At 35.2% G+C, this 17,680-nt stretch overlaps 1 protein-coding gene across 1 annotated transcript in view; it reads right to left on the reverse strand.

The window, feature by feature from the left end:
- LOC150103122 (putative RNA polymerase II subunit B1 CTD phosphatase RPAP2) overlaps positions 1-16,553 on the reverse strand; it is a 110,441-nt gene extending 93,888 nt beyond the window's left edge. The window contains exons 1-2 of the mRNA XM_090397941.1: positions 16,436-16,553; positions 9,448-9,565 (exon numbers count right to left, since the gene is read on the reverse strand). Coding sequence (XP_090254067.1) covers positions 9,448-9,565; positions 16,436-16,548 — 231 coding nt within the window. The 5' untranslated portion in view covers positions 16,549-16,553. The remainder of the gene's footprint in view (positions 1-9,447; positions 9,566-16,435) is intronic.
- Positions 16,554-17,680: the final 1,127 nt, after the last annotated feature.

Below are 17,680 nucleotides of genomic sequence, written 5' to 3' on the forward strand. Positions count from 1 at the left end.
CTTATACAACATGGTCTAAAATTGTAGTAACCCTTGTTGAATGTGGTACTTATACAACATTGTTCCGATAAAAACATGGTCTACAAATTGTAGTAACCCTTTATCTTTTCATATGTTTTTCACCGTGTGACTTAAAACTCAAATTTTATCTTCGTTAAATTTGTGTCTGCCTGTATCCCACATGTACCTCAATTGTTTACCGAATAAAACGTTTATTGTTGAAAATTGTCCTCGTTTCTGCCAGGAAAGTGCATTAAAAATCATAAATGTGTTCATCTCAAGCTGAGCACTTTATTTTCTGGTGAGTTACATACAATATGTAATGCTTGCTTTTTTATGTAAAAAATTATTTTTATAGTAACGGCCACAAACTGCAACGAAAGGAAAAACCAACATCATCATCATCATCATGCATATAAAGGATTTAGGCCTAGCATGGCCTGTTCCAGCCTTAGAAGTCATTGTTGAATCGTTTAAGAGGATGTCCTGGTTTTCTTTTTCCTAATGGCTTGTACTTTAAGGCTTGTTTTGGTAATCTTTCTGTTTTCATTCTTTGAACGTGTTCCATCCATTTATGTTTATATTTTTTAATTTTTTCTATTACTGGTTCTTGGTTTAATTCTTTCATAATTTCTTCATTTCTTTTGTGATCAAATAGGGTATACTTTGCAGTTTTTCTCATAAACTTCATTTCTGCTGTTGTTAATCACTGTTTGTCTTTTTGTTTTATTGTCCAGATTTCACTTCCATACATTAAGACTGGTAGGGCTAATGTATTGTATACTTTTAGCCTGGTTTGTTTTTGAACTAGGTTTGGTTTAAATATAGAGTTAATTACACCTGTTATTTTTAAATATTTTGCAATTTTTATTTTATATCTTTTTCATTTTCATATGTGATCATACATCCTAGGTAGTTAAATGAATTCACCTGTTCTAAGATCCTGTTATCTATCACTATCTTAGTTCTTGCTGGATCTTGTCCTTTAAAGGCCATAGTTTTTGATTTTTCTGTTGATATTATCATACCTTTGGATATCTCATTTAGATCTAAAATAGCTTTCTGTAGTTTATCTTCAGAATTTGTAATTAAAAAAACCAACATTGAAAACAAAATTAATTTCTCTTGAAGAAAAATATTGAAAATCTTGGATCGGTTGAAAAATAGAGAAAAACCAGGAGTTTTTGCAGGGACTTTGAATTTAAATAAATCAACAATTCGAACATAAAATCCGAGAAAGTGTTTATTGCTGGGTCAACGATAAGTGCAAAGCGCGTTGCTTGTATATGTGATATTCTAATGGAAAAATGGAGAAATCTCTAATGATTTTGATAGAAGATTGCACCTCAAAAGAAAATTCCTATGGATGGAAATCTTATTAAACAAAAAAACCCTCAAAGTTTATAAACATTTATAGTGCAGACCAGGTGTTCAATGCAGATGAATCTGGCTTATATTGGAAAAAAGTGCATAAACACACCTATATTTTGAAAAATGAAAGATCAGCTCCTGGATTCAAAGTTTCCAAAGATAGAATTACTCTACTGTTTTGTAGTAATGCATCAGGTGATTACATGACAAAACCAGTGTTTACTAACCAATCCTCAAATCCTCGTGCTATGAAAGATTAAATAAAATATGCACTATTTTATTTTGCCTAAAACATTTATGCATTATGTGCAATGAAGTTTTAAGTACAATTTGTAATTTTTACTTTTATATTATGTATTTGTTTCATAGTTTATGTTTTCTTAACTTACATGAATTACCTGAATTAAATAAAAATATATTTTTTATTGGATATGTCATTGTTGTTTATATAATTAAAAAAAAAAAGATTTCGGAACATAACCTTACCTTTTCTATGTGATCTGAGACTTGCATAACACGATTTATATAATGCAGCATTTCTGCGGAGCCTAACATCCGCATTATACGAGGGCTACCTGTATTGTATATTTTTTTAAAAACGTAACTTGGTATTATTAAACTGTTTTTTGGTTTTGTAAACAGAGGTGCGAAGACTAAATTTACTTAATTATTGTTGAAGATTAAATTTTGAGAATAGAGAATTATCATAACAAAATATTATATCTAGGATTTTACTTGTGTGTGTTTAGATTTCAGTATAGGAATCTGATACTACTGGCAGCCTATTTTTACAAAAGGTGAAGTCAATGACTAGAATTTAATATATCAAAATTTCTCCAAATAGTAGATAAAACTTTTACACGATGTAATGACTAAATAATCTCTGTGAATGCATAAATAAAACTGAAAAAATCCTCTCAACATTAGCTTCTAATAATCAAGGAAAAACCATTTTTCAAACTCTACAGTTCAGATTTCATATTTTTAAGTGATCTGCATTCTGTTTCTTTGAATTCAAGTAAAACCTGAATTCAAAGAAATCCTTTACCATATCCCATGTGGGATTTGGTGAAGGATGCGAGTCCTCTTCTGAGAAGAAATGAGAGATTAAATAGATTCAAAAGAGAAAAAAATTTTACAAGTTGATCTTGTTTAACTTCAAGAATAGTGATTTAAGAGAAAAAAGAGAACACTAAAATTTAGTGTTCTCTTAAAGTTAACTATGTGACACCTTAACAGTGCTGCCCTTAGATTTAAACTCTCTATCCACTCTCAGCTCCTAGGTGTTCAACTGCTTTTAACTACTTACTTTGAATTTCCATGAATATAATATCTTGAATTATTATATTTCAGCAAATATAATATCCAATGCAACATTTTCAGTCTTCCCAATATATATCCAATGCAACATCTTCAGAGATGTTAATGTCAGCTCTTTTCTTTATGCGGATGATGTTATACTTCTAAATAAATCCGCTACAAGTCTGCAAGATTCTCTGACTAAATTGAATAGCTGTTGTAATAGATATGGTATGAAGGTCAGCAATAAAAAGACAAAGACAATGAAAATAGGCAGAATCACTGAAAATGTCAACTGTGTTGTGAATGGAGAACCTGTGGAACAAGTAAAACATTTCAGCTACTTAGGCATGATTTTTACTGAAGATGGTAAATTAAATATAGAAATAGACAACAGAATCAGCAAAGCTGGTATGGTGGGAAGTCAATTGAATAAATTCATATGGAATAAGAGAGAAATTAGTCGGAACACTAAATTAGCTGTATACAAGACAGTGTTCAAACCAGTTTTAACTTATGGATCTGAGAGCTGGGTCAGAAGTAAAACACTTGACCAAAGACTAGAGACCACAGATATGAGAGTCCTGAGAAAGATTAGAGGCATGAACAGATGGCATCAATGGCAATATCATATTAAAAATGAGGTTATTAGGAAAGAACTTGACATTGTCAGCATCCAGGAATGCATTAGCAGAGCTAATCTCAGGTGGTATGGTCACCTAAACAGAATGGGCGAGGAAAGATTAGCAAAACAAGTGTTCTCTGCCAGGTTGGCAGCAAAACGACCCAGAGGAAGACCAAGATATAGGTGGATTGATACGGTACAAAGTGTCTTAGACGATAGAAATATAAGATCTGATAATGTTGGAGTCTTGACAAGTAACAGACTGATTTGGAGGAAAATTGTAGATAGGAAGTTAGTAATGATGTAATTTTTTCATGTAGTACTGTCATATCCTGTACACCCCTTGAGGGTACATGGCAGGAATTTGATGATGATGATGATGACATTTTCAGTCCAGAATACATAACCTTGCACTTAACAACACTGATCTAGTACTCATCATTTGCACATATCACTAGCCTGTTTTTGTCATTCTGAAGGGACGTGTGCAGAATGAAAAACCTGAGTTTCCAGAAGGAAGAATCCTGCTGAGATCAGCTAACTCACATTCAATTGAAAAAAGTTCAAAGATTCCTCTCATCACAACAAGAATTGAACCAATCAAAGGATGCAATGTCCCTTCATTCTTCAATGTCCCAACTGCATTATGGAGGTGCTGGTATGGGAGAAAGCTCTGCAAGAACTAAATATTTGCAGAGTTACTTTTCATTCTGATGACATCAGAAGCTTTTCCCTCAATCTTCCAGAATGTCTACAAATGAACTCACAAAAGAAAAGCATGTTTTTTAAATTTCATTCTAAATTTTTCAAGTGTTCTTTGATTTCTTTTTTTTTCACAAAACTCCAAAAGCTGTGAAAATGATATAAAGCTACTGAGAAAGAACTTCAATTTTTTTTTTCTTAATTTCCTCTCTTTTTGCTGAAAGCTCTTATTTTATCATACAGATTGAAAATGTTATAATTCTTGTGGATGGAGGTTCAAGCCATTAATTTTATCAAAAATACAATGGTAAGCTAATCTGCATTTCCAGGCATATACATAAAAAGTCTCTTTTCTCTTGGAATGCTACATTTTCTATGTGACATCCAGCAAATTTTATATATTTGCTGGATTAAGGATTAGTAACTTTTTTTCATGTAACAACCACACATGAATGCTTTGTAAACCTATGGTACATTAGCAACATGGTGGGATAAGGATTTTTTTCCTATATTTATTAATTTTACTTTTTTTAAAAATATTTTTATTTATTTTTTAAATAATCCAGAAACCTGATTGAATAGAGTATCCTGAATAGAGATTTGAGTATTGTCAAGAGTAAGATTAGAAGAACAGTTATTTTTTGTGGGAAATAATGCAGAGCTGTGTTTTGTTGGCAATGAAGTTGATGTTATTAAAACCCCATTGATGAATGTTTTGAAGATCAGAATTTAAGGTAGTAGAGGTTAGAGTTCTGTGAGGTCGTGGTGATTTGTGCTTTGCAGGGTTTGTCAAATGAAAAGGAGGAGTGCAATGTGCTATCATCAGCAAAACTGTATACTGGATTGGCAGTCAGCTGGAGTGGATCATTTATATATAGAAGGGAAGAGGGTAGGTGAGAGAATAAAGCCTTGTGGTACTCTAGCATTAGTTGTATAGACAGAAGATAAGGAGCCATCCACCATCACTTGGAGTGAGTAGATTAGGTAGCCTGCCAGAAAGCAGGCTACCCAATTGCAGAAGTCAGGGGGCATACCAAATAATGGGAGTTTTCTTAATAGACCTTTATGCTAAATTTAGTCATAAGCCTTGAAAATATCAAGAACAAGAGATTCGCCAAACCTTTCCACAGGTGTTTGTCCATAGATAGGTGATGTAGGTTAGTAGGTCCCCTGTTGATTGACAGTGATGGAATCCATATTGTTGGTCATTTATTAGATGAGTCTTCAAAATAGCATAGGAGTTGGCTGTTGATGGTTCTTTCCATCACTTTAGAAAGAATTGAGGTGAGAGAAAGTGGACAGCAGTTTGAAGGTAAAGATTTGTTACCCTTTTTAGTGTTGTATACAGCCTAGTTTCTAAACTGCAGGATAGATACTAGTGGAATAAGAAAGTGTAAATAGACAGCATAAAGGAAAGGGGGTCAACTCTGAGGCACAGACCTTTAGAACAACTGGAGGGATGCCATCAGGGCTAGGAGGTTTTTTGGTATCCAGCTTGAGCAAAATTTTTCTAATCTCTTTCTAGCGAAAGATCAAACGCTTGATTGAATGTTGAGTGTTTGGAATGGTTGGGGGACATTTACCACGATCAGCTATGCAAGAATTGGGGGAGAAGTAGGAAGCCAGGAGGTTGGTTTTTTTCTGTTGGTGATGAAGATGCAATAATACCATTTGGGTGGAGTGTTGGGCAGAAGTTATGGCTGATAACTTTGGCTAGAGCCTAGAAGACATGGCTGCCATTTGGGCACGATGCAAGTTTCCTGCTTTTAGCTCTCTCAAAATCAGTATTCAATGTGATGATAATTTTATTGCAGCTATTCTGGGTTTTGATGTTGGCTGCATAGGAAGATGGAGTTTTTGGATGCAAACCAGTTGTGGTATGCCTGACTCTTCACACACTTGTGGGAAAACCAAGGCTTAAACAGGAGATGAGAATTTAGGGTATAAACATTTCATGCTGATGAGAAGTATTTTGGTGATTCTTTCTGTACATAGGTTTGGCTCAAGTGGCCTGGAAACAGTAATCTGACCAAGGGAGTGTAGAAGTTGGGAGGATTGTTTCATTTGGCTTTCTAGTAATGCCATACAATGGATGTGAGTGGTTGTGTGTGTGTGTATTGTTCCATGGGGGAAGAGATCTGTACTATATTGTGATCTGAGCTGCCTAGAAGCAGACAACATTCACAGCATACTTAGATGGGTCACTGTTTAGTCATGTGATCAGCCAACAGTTAATAACCATGTTAGTGTTGTAATAAGAAGTTAAGTCATCAAGAGTAACATTATTATTATTATTATGAAAAGTGACAATATATGAGACGAAGATGCTTCAATGATACCAATGTTACCAAGAAGTTGTTCAATAGAGAGGAACAATTGAATCAATAATGTGAAAATTTACAAAATGTCGATGAGTGAAAAATATGACTGAAAAACAAGTGAGTGAAGGCAGAAATGCTGGATCAAGTTGAGAAGGAAATGAAACCTACCAGATTGTAATTATACATGAACCTATGTACGATCTTGTGAGATATGCCAAATACATTTGACTTTTAAGAATGACTTGTTGAAGAATACAGGAATTTTCAATTTTTATATATTATTTTTTATTCTTTCCAAATATGACGTTTTTCAATCCACAAAGAAGAGGAAGTTCAAAAAATGTTCCTTACTGTGTGGTAAGATCTGCAAATCATGATTATGATTTGCAATTTTTTGTATAATTTTAAAATTCATGAGAAAAAAAAACTTTGAATTAAGTTTATAACTTAATTCAAAGGAGGTCCAGAAATAATAAATTAGTCTATGGGTAGATTTTAATAGCTGAAAAGTTTGGTTTATGTATGTCATTTACAAATGGAGAAATGAAGTACAAAAAAAAAATACTGATTTGTGTAATTACATAGGTATAACATCACTGTAATTATAATTATATATACAATATATACACATGCACTTATTTTTTTGGTTAAAGAAGTTTTACTCTCAATACAATAAAAAGAGAATTATATTTGAAGTATTATTTTTTATGTCACAAATTATATTATCTCACAAATACATTCATTAATGACTGAATTTTTGACTTTTCAGACATTAAGTAGGTGTTTGAAACTTAAATGAAATTGGAAAACCAATTCCTTCAAATAATAGTCTGAAAAGTTGGGTAGTTGTATGGCTAGATGTCTTGTAGCTCACTATTATTAAAAGTAGAAAGTTCCCACCCCATGTGATTTAGAAGCACACTATAGTATATGAAAGTATATTCTTTTTCATTCATTCTTCCAATATCATATCAAAGTGTGAAAGGTTGGAAAACTGGAAGGTCAGCTGTAATGTAGTCACTATTCATGACCATACATTCACTTTGGGCAAGTGTTTTTACATAACACTTGCCAAAAATGGATCTAAGGTTATTCATTGTAATGAATGGTGTCAATATACAAGAATGTTATTGCTAAACATACTTTTTGCAGTCATTTTCTCATTTGCATGTATCTTGAGAGTAGTCTATTTCATTACAGAGGAGGACCTTCTGCTGTAGAGCCTTTCTGTTGTGTATTAATAAGGACTGAAAATGAACATGTTAGTTATTCTGTTTCTCCTCCCTAAGTGGATAAAGCTTTGAAGATATGCGTTAGGAATAACAACAGATAATCTATGTAAACTTCTTTTTACATGTCTGATACAATGTGGATGAAAAAGAATATACTTTTTCAGATATCACACTAGACCTCAAGATCAAATGGAGAAGGGACTTCCTACAACTACAGTGAGCTATATTACAACTGACCTAGTTTTCCAGTATTTTAAACTGTGATATGACATCAGAAAAATGAATGAAAAAGAATATGCTTTTAATATATTATACTCTCAAAATCAAATGAGAGAGAAAATTACTACAACTACATGATATAACTATTCCCAAGCACAGAGGTAAACAGAATGAGTTCTTTATGTTGGAGGTTTAATGGACTTTTTACAGCACTCACAAAGAATTAAAATAGAATTTAATACTTCCTATATTTCGTCCTAGTCACTAGGACATCTACGGGGATTACAAAGACAATTAATGTAACATGCACACAAAAACTTACAATACTAAGCCCAACCACGTGGGTGACAATAAAGTCCTATCTAGGTGGAGCGCCCTCTAAGGGCAGTTGTAGGTGGCCTGGAATGTAAGGTGGGACCTCTGGCGATGACTGTTTCCCAAATCTTCGGAAGCTTAATGCAACCGTATTTGTTAAGATTTGGTTGGTTTTTGAGAGCTGCTGCTGCTTCTAAGAAAAGTCTCTCTTTCTTGAATTTGCTGTGGTGGAGCATGGTGGTTTTTTTCCATGATACTCTGTGGGTGGTGTCCAAAACATGGTCAGCCAAGCCTGAATGGCCCAAACACAACTATGGCCATTCAGGCTTGGCTGACCATGTTTTGGACACCACCCACAGAGTATCATGGGAAAAAACCACCATGCTCCACCACAGCAAATTCAAGAAAGAGAGACTTTTCTTAGAAGCAGCAGCAGCTCTCAAAAACCAACCAAATCTTAACAAATACGGTTGCATTAAGCTTCCGAAGATTTGGGAAACAGTCATCGCCAGAGGTCCCACCTTACATTCCAGGCCACCTACAACTGCCCTTAGAGGGCGCTCCACCTAGATAGGACTTTATTGTCACCCACGTGGTTGGGCTTAGTATTGTAAGTTTTTGTGTGCATGTTACATTAATTGTCTTTGTAATCCCCGTAGATGTCCTAGTGACTAGGACGAAATATAGGAAGTATTAAATTCTATTTTAATTCTTTGTGAGTGCTGTAAAAAGTCCATTAAACCTCCAACATAATGTCCTCACAGCACTTAAGCCTCTACACAAGAATGAGTTCTGTAGGTTTGGAAGATGGAATGAATGAATATTATCAATGGCTTCATATTCTTACAGGTTTAAAAGAATGTGGAGGAATGATGTGACCAGTTCAGTGGAACATTGTCCATGAAAATACCTAAAGAAAAGGCATAAGGTAGAAACAATGTTTATGAGAAAGTGAGTGGAGTGAGTCTGTGAGAGATTCTGTGAATATGCTCTAGACAAATTCTGTTTTGCCTAATTTTTCCACTACAAATGGTCAAACTGAAATGACAAAGTTTAATAAGAACCTTAATATCAAAATTCATTAAATTCCATTAAAGCAGGGAAGAATTATTAGTATCAGAAAACCATTCTGCATAATAGAGGTCTGAATGGCTTCAAAAAAAGTTCCATGTTTGGTTTTTGGAGTAGGGTGGTTCTAGGATTATTAAACTTTAGTCTACCTATGGTACTAATGTACTATGTGTTTATCACCTTTCATCATAAGATGAAAAGCTATGAACCTTTTACAAATAAAGAGTACAATGAAAAAACACAACACTAAATAAAGGAAATATGCTATAAGCAAGAGTATTCAAAGACCTACTGCTTCAAGAAGCCAATCTTCTAAAACAGTATTTTCAAGCATCTTTTCTACAATTTTGAAGGCATTTCTTTTACATTCTTGCTGCTTCTGCTTCATCAAAACTTGCTCTGCACGACTCCTAACATATATGAATAAAAGCAATACTTAGAAATAAGATTAATTTGTTAATTTCTTTTCCTCGTTAGTTTTTAAATGCATTTTAAATGTAAAGACAAAGTAATTCAACAATTATCAACTATACTGGATTATTATTATTAATTAACAGACCTTTACAGAGTCAACATACTAATTATTATTTCTTGGCCATCTCCATGGAGTCAAAGACTCATTGTGGCAGACCAATTCTAACTCACTGTTCACACAGTACCTATAAATACCTTTCATTGAACTCATTTACCAATGAAGCACTAACAACTACCTCTGGTAACCTATTTATCATCCTTCAAGCAAAAAAACCTAGTCTTAATGCTCTTGCTAACCACACTTTTATACAATTTCCAGGTGTGACAGCTTGTTTGCTCCCTTCCAACTAGGTACTGAAAAATGTCTTCAATGTCAATCTAAACCTCCATCATCCTGTGGCAGACCAATTCTAACCCACTCTTCACATAGTACTACCTATCAATACCTTTCCTTGAACTCATTTACCAATGAAGCACTCACAACTACCTCTGGTAACCTAATTATCACCCTTCAAGCAAAAAAATCTAGTCTTCATGCTCTTGCTAACCACACTTTTATACAATTTCCAGGGGTGACAATTTGTTTGCTGAAAATTGTCTTCAGTGTCAATCCTATAGAATTCCATCAGTAACTTATATGCTTTTATTATATCTCCTCTTATTTGCCAGTCAATCTGTTCTCACATGAAGAACAGATTGAAGGCCTTGGTCACTCACCTCTGGTTCCTCTCTATCACTTCTATATCCCTAAGAAATCCAGGTGAGCAGACTTGTACACAGTAGTCCAGATGTGGTCTTATTAGAACCTTATAAAGGGAAATAATGACCTCCTTACTTCTGCTGGTCACTGGATTATTCCACAGCCATGTAATCAAGTGCTGTTCTGGCTGCCTCTACAAATAACTGGCCTTGTTAATTTCTTGCAGTTCAGTTTCACCATTACAACACACAGGTTATGATCTCTTCATCCCAAAGTGTATGACCTTATACTTAATGTTAAACTGGAAGTCATTTACCTTTCCCCATATTTAAGTCATCTGTAGGAGCTCTACATCATCTTCATTGGATATCACTCTTCTTTTGCATCAACAGCAAAATGAATATTTCCCCTTAAATCATTTACTGTATTAGTGATGCAGAAATTAAACACAGAGTGATGCAGAAATTAAACACAAGTACTGAACTCTGCAGTATTTGCGTTCTCCCAGACTCACCTCCAACCCCCTCCCACTCTGGTATATCATCACCCACCCTTTTATACAAATCACCAGTTTCAAATTCCATGAGTGCTTACTCCAATTTATACAAAAGTTTCATGTGGAATCCTGTCAACCTTAGCAAAATCCAGCAGTATCACTGAGTAGCTAGTACCTCTATCCAACTCAACTGTCACTTTATTAAGCAAACAAATTATTAAAGCATCCGCACGGTTAGCCTAGTGGCTGTGTGCTTTGCAACCATATGCCTGGGGAAGGAGTGTCCTAGGTTCGATTTCCGTTGGTGACGTGAGGAGCTGAAGGATCTTCCTTAGCCATAGCCAAGTTAGTCGGTCTTGGGCGTGGACAGTAGGGTTTTTTCCCCAGTTTATCCTGGAGGTTTTCATCCCACAAAGCAGGCAAACCGGCCTTGAAAACTCAACACTATGAACATAGGATACACCGGGGTGCAGGGCTGACCACCTTATCCTTTGAATGGTTTGAGGTCTGATGATTAATAAACCCTCGACACCGCAAGGTAAAAGAGGAAAAAGGAAGATAAGATGAGATTATTAAAGCAAGACCTATTCTTCACAAAACCATGTTGATCCTTACAAAGTATCACATTCGTATTAACTCAGTCCCAAATTCTGTCTTTTACCAACTTCTTCAATACCTTAACCATCATTCCTGAGATCCTGATTGACCTATAATTTTCAACTTGTCTTGGAGCCTTCTTTATGCAGTGCAACTCTTTTGCCTTCTTTCCACTCTCCTGACACCTTCCCAGAAATGAGGCTCAAATTACGCAGATTGATCAGGGAAGATGCAAATTCCCCAGCACATTCTTGTAATGTATGGAATGATATGTCACCTAATATGCCATCTCTTTGGGATTTCTTTTGGTCTCATTAGCCAGCTTCCTCTCATAATTTGCTTTGGCCTTCTTTACCATACAGTGTACCTCTCTTGCATGTGTACTAGTGTTCATGGGCTTACTGATCATCCTTTTTCTCTGTATTCCCTCCATAACTTTTTCTTTCTCTGAAACTCCGGCTTAATGATATTATTCATTGATCTAACCCCTACTCGATTTTCCTCCTGATTCTAGGCATAAGAATTTGAAAAAGAAGCCATGGCACCACTCTAATTTGAATGACAAACTGCTCAGTTTGTCATGATCATCTGCTTTGTAATTTAACATATATATAATCCTACTTATCAAAGAAATTCTGCATGTCTAGCAATCTCCTAGGTCAAGACAAGCAGAGGAAGTGTTACCACATTGGTTACTGCAAAGTTCTCCAATGCAATGACCAAATCTAGCACATTTGAAACTCATGTCTCCTCCATTACATATTGTCTCAGGTAATTATCTCTTAGTAGCTGTATAAATTCAATTTTCTCCCCTCCTTGTGACCATTCTTCCTTCAGTACTCTTATACTTTGTCTCCTAATTAAGTCCCATAATTATTAAACTTGCACTTGTGCTAATTTGCCAATGCATGCTATTTACATTCTTCCTTATACCCCCCCCCCCCAAGTCTATAGCAGCAACCAACTATATACGTCATCTTCTTGGCCTCTATCTCACACCAGATAGCCTCAAATGAATTGTTCTCTGCATCATTGTCTCCTTCTGATGTACTTCTCTTTTTTTTTTTTTTTTGCTTCAATTCTTCAGTTATTACTGGCAAAACTGCTTCTCCCATCCTGTTCCACTCTGCTCTATCTGAAAATACTATAACTCTTGCATTCTATCCTTATGACTATTGTATTATTCTGTGAATCAAGTCTCACTAATACCCAACCCTTTGACCGAGTTGAATTAACAAATACTAAAAACTCACCCTTATTCCAATTATTTCTGGCATTACTATACCTAAACTGCAATACCTATTCATCCCACAACCTACCTTATACCTTGTGTTGATCATCTCATTGACATTAAGAATGTGGGTCTGACTCTGAACTTCTAACTCTCAATGAAAAATGCTTTCTCAAGACACTTAACTCAATCCATTCAAATGCAAACCATTCACTTTATATAAGGCTTTCTATCCATTAAACTCATGTACACATCCACAAATTCTACATCCTTCTTCCTGCACAATCTGCACACTGACTCATCTGCAATCGCATCTCTTTGCCTCCGTTCACTTTTACACTATCCGGGTTGGCCAAGTGGTAGTGTATCTGCTCGCCAGCCAACAGACTATGGATCTGAACTCTTCTGTAAGCATAGATGTTTGTTATTGTCCTTAGGTGGGAGATCACTGGTGTAAAAGCACCACCCTGCTTTCCAATAAGCCTGAAGTGGCTTGAAAAAAAGTTCAATGTTTGGTCTCTAGAGCAGGTTTCCAGACTATGTAAAAAAATAATAATAATAAAATGAAATAAAATATATATATAACACTGATAAAACAGAAAACAAATTCTTAACCCATCAATATACAAATGTACAACATGCTTGAATATAATTTTTTGTCAGTGGAAGACAAAAAAAAAATCATACAGTGGCAACACACAATTTTTACTCTCTCGCCATTCTCATTCATTTGTATCAGCAGTTCTTTCATATCATTCACATACTACACTTTATCACCTGCTAGATCATTAATACTGGCCAAGATAATCATCTCTTTCCCTCTCTGCATTCTTTCAGCATCACCAACATCCTTAGTCTTGGTTCCAGGGAAACTTATTTCATCACACTATCTTCAAGCATCCCTTTTATTATGAATATTGCCATATAAAATTTGATCCTTACTCTCTTTCTCTCTCTCTTTTCTCTTTCAAACTCTGCTTTCTCTCCTCTTGCATCTCCCCTTTCATATCTCCCTCTCTCTCTCTTCCCTTTTGCTTCTGTGCCACATCTCCCGCCAAGCATTTCTCCAACCTAAGAAACATAATAACCAAAAGAAAAACAAAATACAAAATACAGGAAAAACAGAAGTAGCAGTCCAAGCTCTTGAACAGAAGTATGCCCTGCAAATTGAGAAAGCTGTAATAGTAGACATACGAGAAAATGAAACAATGCTTAGAATATCAGAAACAATCACCATAAAATGTGACAAAAACTCAATAAATGTTCACCACTCCTATATAATCTCTGAGAGTTGGAAGATCCAAAACATAAAAATTAGGTCACGAATCTGACCAGTAGAAAACAACATAGATACATCCAAGACAAAAACACCAAGTCAACATGACATAGCCTCCACTTTTCCCATGAGCTCTGATGATGACACATAGTCGAAACAGCTCACACCCCATTGCACCCACCCCTAACCTTTTTTCATCATATTCTATTCTTTTCCTCAAAAATTTCTATCTTTCACCTTCTTCCCAAAGAATTCACACTCCACCCTTAAAACCTGGTTTTAAATTCACATACCTTTGTCTAATCTGTAATTTTCCCACATCTTTCTATTTCCATTCCCCATTTCCTTCTGGTCATACTTCAACAATAATATAAATGTTTATCACCATATGGCAGATGCCGCTCAATAAGAAGACAACCAGGAACATCTTACAAAGGTATGTCCAAAATTATTCCTTCCTTATATTCTTCATGTATCTACATCTTTAAAACATTAGTAATGCCCTAAAAATTGAGTAAAAAGCCAATGACATCATAAAAGGGGTATTCCTAAAGAAAAATAGGTTAAATAGCTATAAATATATATTTATCCAACCATTTTATCTCACACCTTGTTCTGTGGCACACTCCATACAAGTGCTGGCCAAAATAATCAATTCTTTCACCTTACCATTTTTTTTTTTTTTTTTGCATCCTGACAACTAATATTATTCATTTTTACACTGGGGAAAACAAGATTTAGTCATGCTCTCATTAAGTACTCCTATTATCAAAAAATTACTGTTAATAATTTCTTGATACTCTCCTTCTCTTGCTTAGTTATATGCTTGTTCTTACCTCACACCATGTATTTTTTCTCTTAGCTTTACCAATTGGTGATGTTTCTGTGATCATTTGTTCCCACACTTTATCGTGTGAAGGACTCTGTATAACAGCACTATTTTTTTGTTGTTGTTCTGTTGACCTTCTACCACTCTCTCATCTTCAACACAATCTCTGATGTAAACAGCCTTAGGTCAGAGAAGATTCCACAGGAATGGAAAGAACGTACAATAATTCCATTGCACAAGGGTGGTGCAAAGACCGATGTGTCCAACTATCGACCTACCAGTAACTGAAGTGGCAGTGAAGATTTTGGAAAGTTAGTAAAAGCGTGTATTATTATCCTAAGACCCCATGGAGTCAAAGACTCATCTAGGAGGTATACAGAAAGGAATGACAGAAAACTTATACTCTGCAATGAGCATTATATGAGAAGATACTATGAGAAGGTTATGTTTGATCAAATTGCTATACTTTTATAATAATGTTACCATTAAGTTAGACAAGAGAAATGGATACAGATACACCATGATAATTTTAGACTTTGGTAAGGTTTTTGACAGGATACAGCATAATCGACTGTTACATAAATTGGCAAATATGTGATTGATCATAAAATATTAGAGGATGGCTGACTCACTGATATCAAAATGTAATGCTATATCCAATATCATTTTATATTGACTAGAAGAAACTGATCAGGATAGGGAGCTTAGCATTTTAATAGATAGAAAGTCAAAGTTCAAGAGCCATCTAGCAAAGGTCACAAATTACAATTCCGAGGATAATTGCAATGCTGAAATGAACAATAATTTGCAAGGATAAGGAAATCATTTTGCCTCTTGACAAGGACATGATATGATCTCACTTAGACTATTCTGCATAGGTCTTCCCTACTGGTTTCCATGGTAATGCTGATATAGTGGGGAGAGAGAGTGTTAAAGATGCTATTGGGATTGTAGAATACAATTATGATGACTGACTGACTGAGAATTTGTGGACTGCAAACACTATCAAAGAAAGAGGAAAAAGCAGGGCGATATGATTGAAACTTAAAAGCTTCTCTTTTTATTGAGGGTAGGAAGTGGATGAGAGGACATCCATGGATTGCCTTTGGAAGTTTTGAATGCATGTAGTGTGAATGAATTCAAGAAAAGGTATGCCAGCTGGTGTGGGCAACATGTGACAATCCTTGATTGTCACATGTTGCCCTTGACTGTCCTTGAGTCCCTGACATCCTAGAAGTTTGTCTTAATAATAATTGAAACTGTGCTTTGTAAACCAATTCAGTAAAAAATTGTACTGAGATAAAGTTTACATAGCTGTTTTTGTAAATAAATATGAAACTTTGTGAGATTCAATAAATAATACAAAGCGCAGTTTTAATAAATAATTGAAACTGAGCTTTGTAAACCTTTCCTATTCATGTTTGCATAAAATTGGAAAAGAAGTGCGCATAAATATTAAAATGCTTAGAACATTTACATTTAAAAGAAACATCTGGTTATGTGTTGCTCAACGGCAGCTATCTGGCACGAGGGTGATATATCTATACACGTCACCGTGAGCTACTGAATACATTATTTTATTTCATAAACCTTTATTTCCTTCTATTAGGGTGCAAATATATCTACTCTGTAAAATGAAGTCAACGTATGCCTGCAACTGCACATCATGGAAATTACCTTGAAGTGGGAGTCTCGTTTTTATGTACAGTGCTACACACCATCCTATTCTCAACAATCAAAGACATCCTCACACAAATATCTGGCTGAGTCTGACTTTCATAAATTACCATTAAAAAAACAGCCACAATAACATTTACAACTCCAAATTAAATTAACATATACTATATGCTGTAGTTGTCCACTAAAGTTACTCCTAAGCATCACCTATCGGGAAAACACCAAACTAACAATAAAAACACGATATAAATAATAATAAATAATCCCTAACGTCTTTTAAAATGAAACAGCTCAAAATACCACCAAATTGTTCTACTAAATCAGAAGGGTGATTTCCACATTCGCAAAAAAGTGGAAATAAGGAGAAAATTTCCACATTTCCTGCCGAGAAAAGTGGATCTATTATTTATATCACTGAATTACATTTTGCATTTCTTCTGTGACTTCAAAAGTAATTTTCATATTTCAATAATATTTCTTTTCCCTTCTAAAACGTACGATTTAAAACAGATTTCATAATTAAAGAATCTTTTAGCAAAAGAAAAAATAGAGAGAGAGAGCGGTCCAATTTGTAGATATCAGATATGCTGATATCCATTGTACATGGCGTTGATCAGGCTACATAATACCTCCAGGGAGTGCAAAGACTTATGGAGGGATATCACCTACTCTACAGTCTCCACCACTCAATTCAACTACAACGAACCACAACTACCATCTTCACCTACACCAACGCCATCTACCATCCATCATCAGCACTAGTATTTTTACAGACAATCACAAACATCCATGCCCCGACGGGATTCGGACCCGCAGCCTTTTGACTGGAGAGTGGATACGCTGACCACTCTGCCAACGGATTACTGTGAATAGATTTCTTCGCCATATTTTCAAATGGATGACGAGATATTGGAGAGGGTTCTGAGACGATTAACTAAGTTGGTTTCTGGTCTCTTGGATGTGCAATATGAGAAAAGATTGAGAGAATGCAAATACAGAACCTAGCAGATAGAAGGAAGAAGGGAGACATCACCAAGACGTACAAGTTGATAAGAGGTAATTATCAGATTAACGAGAATAAGATTGTTCATAAAATATCTGGAGGCAGTGGGAGAACGAGCGGCCATAACTGGAAGCTGTATAAAGTGGGTATGAGCGAGGGAGTGAGGAGTAAAGTTTTTGCATAGAGAGAGAGTGGTGGATGATTAGAATAAATTGCCTGAGAGTGTAATGAGTTCAGGGGCA

This window comes from Typopeltis vanoorti, chromosome 9 (assembly GCF_054136105.1).
Source record: "Typopeltis vanoorti isolate ZY-2024b chromosome 9, IOZ_Tvanoo_1.0, whole genome shotgun sequence".
NCBI classification, from domain to species: Eukaryota; Metazoa; Arthropoda; class Arachnida; order Uropygi; family Thelyphonidae; genus Typopeltis; species Typopeltis vanoorti.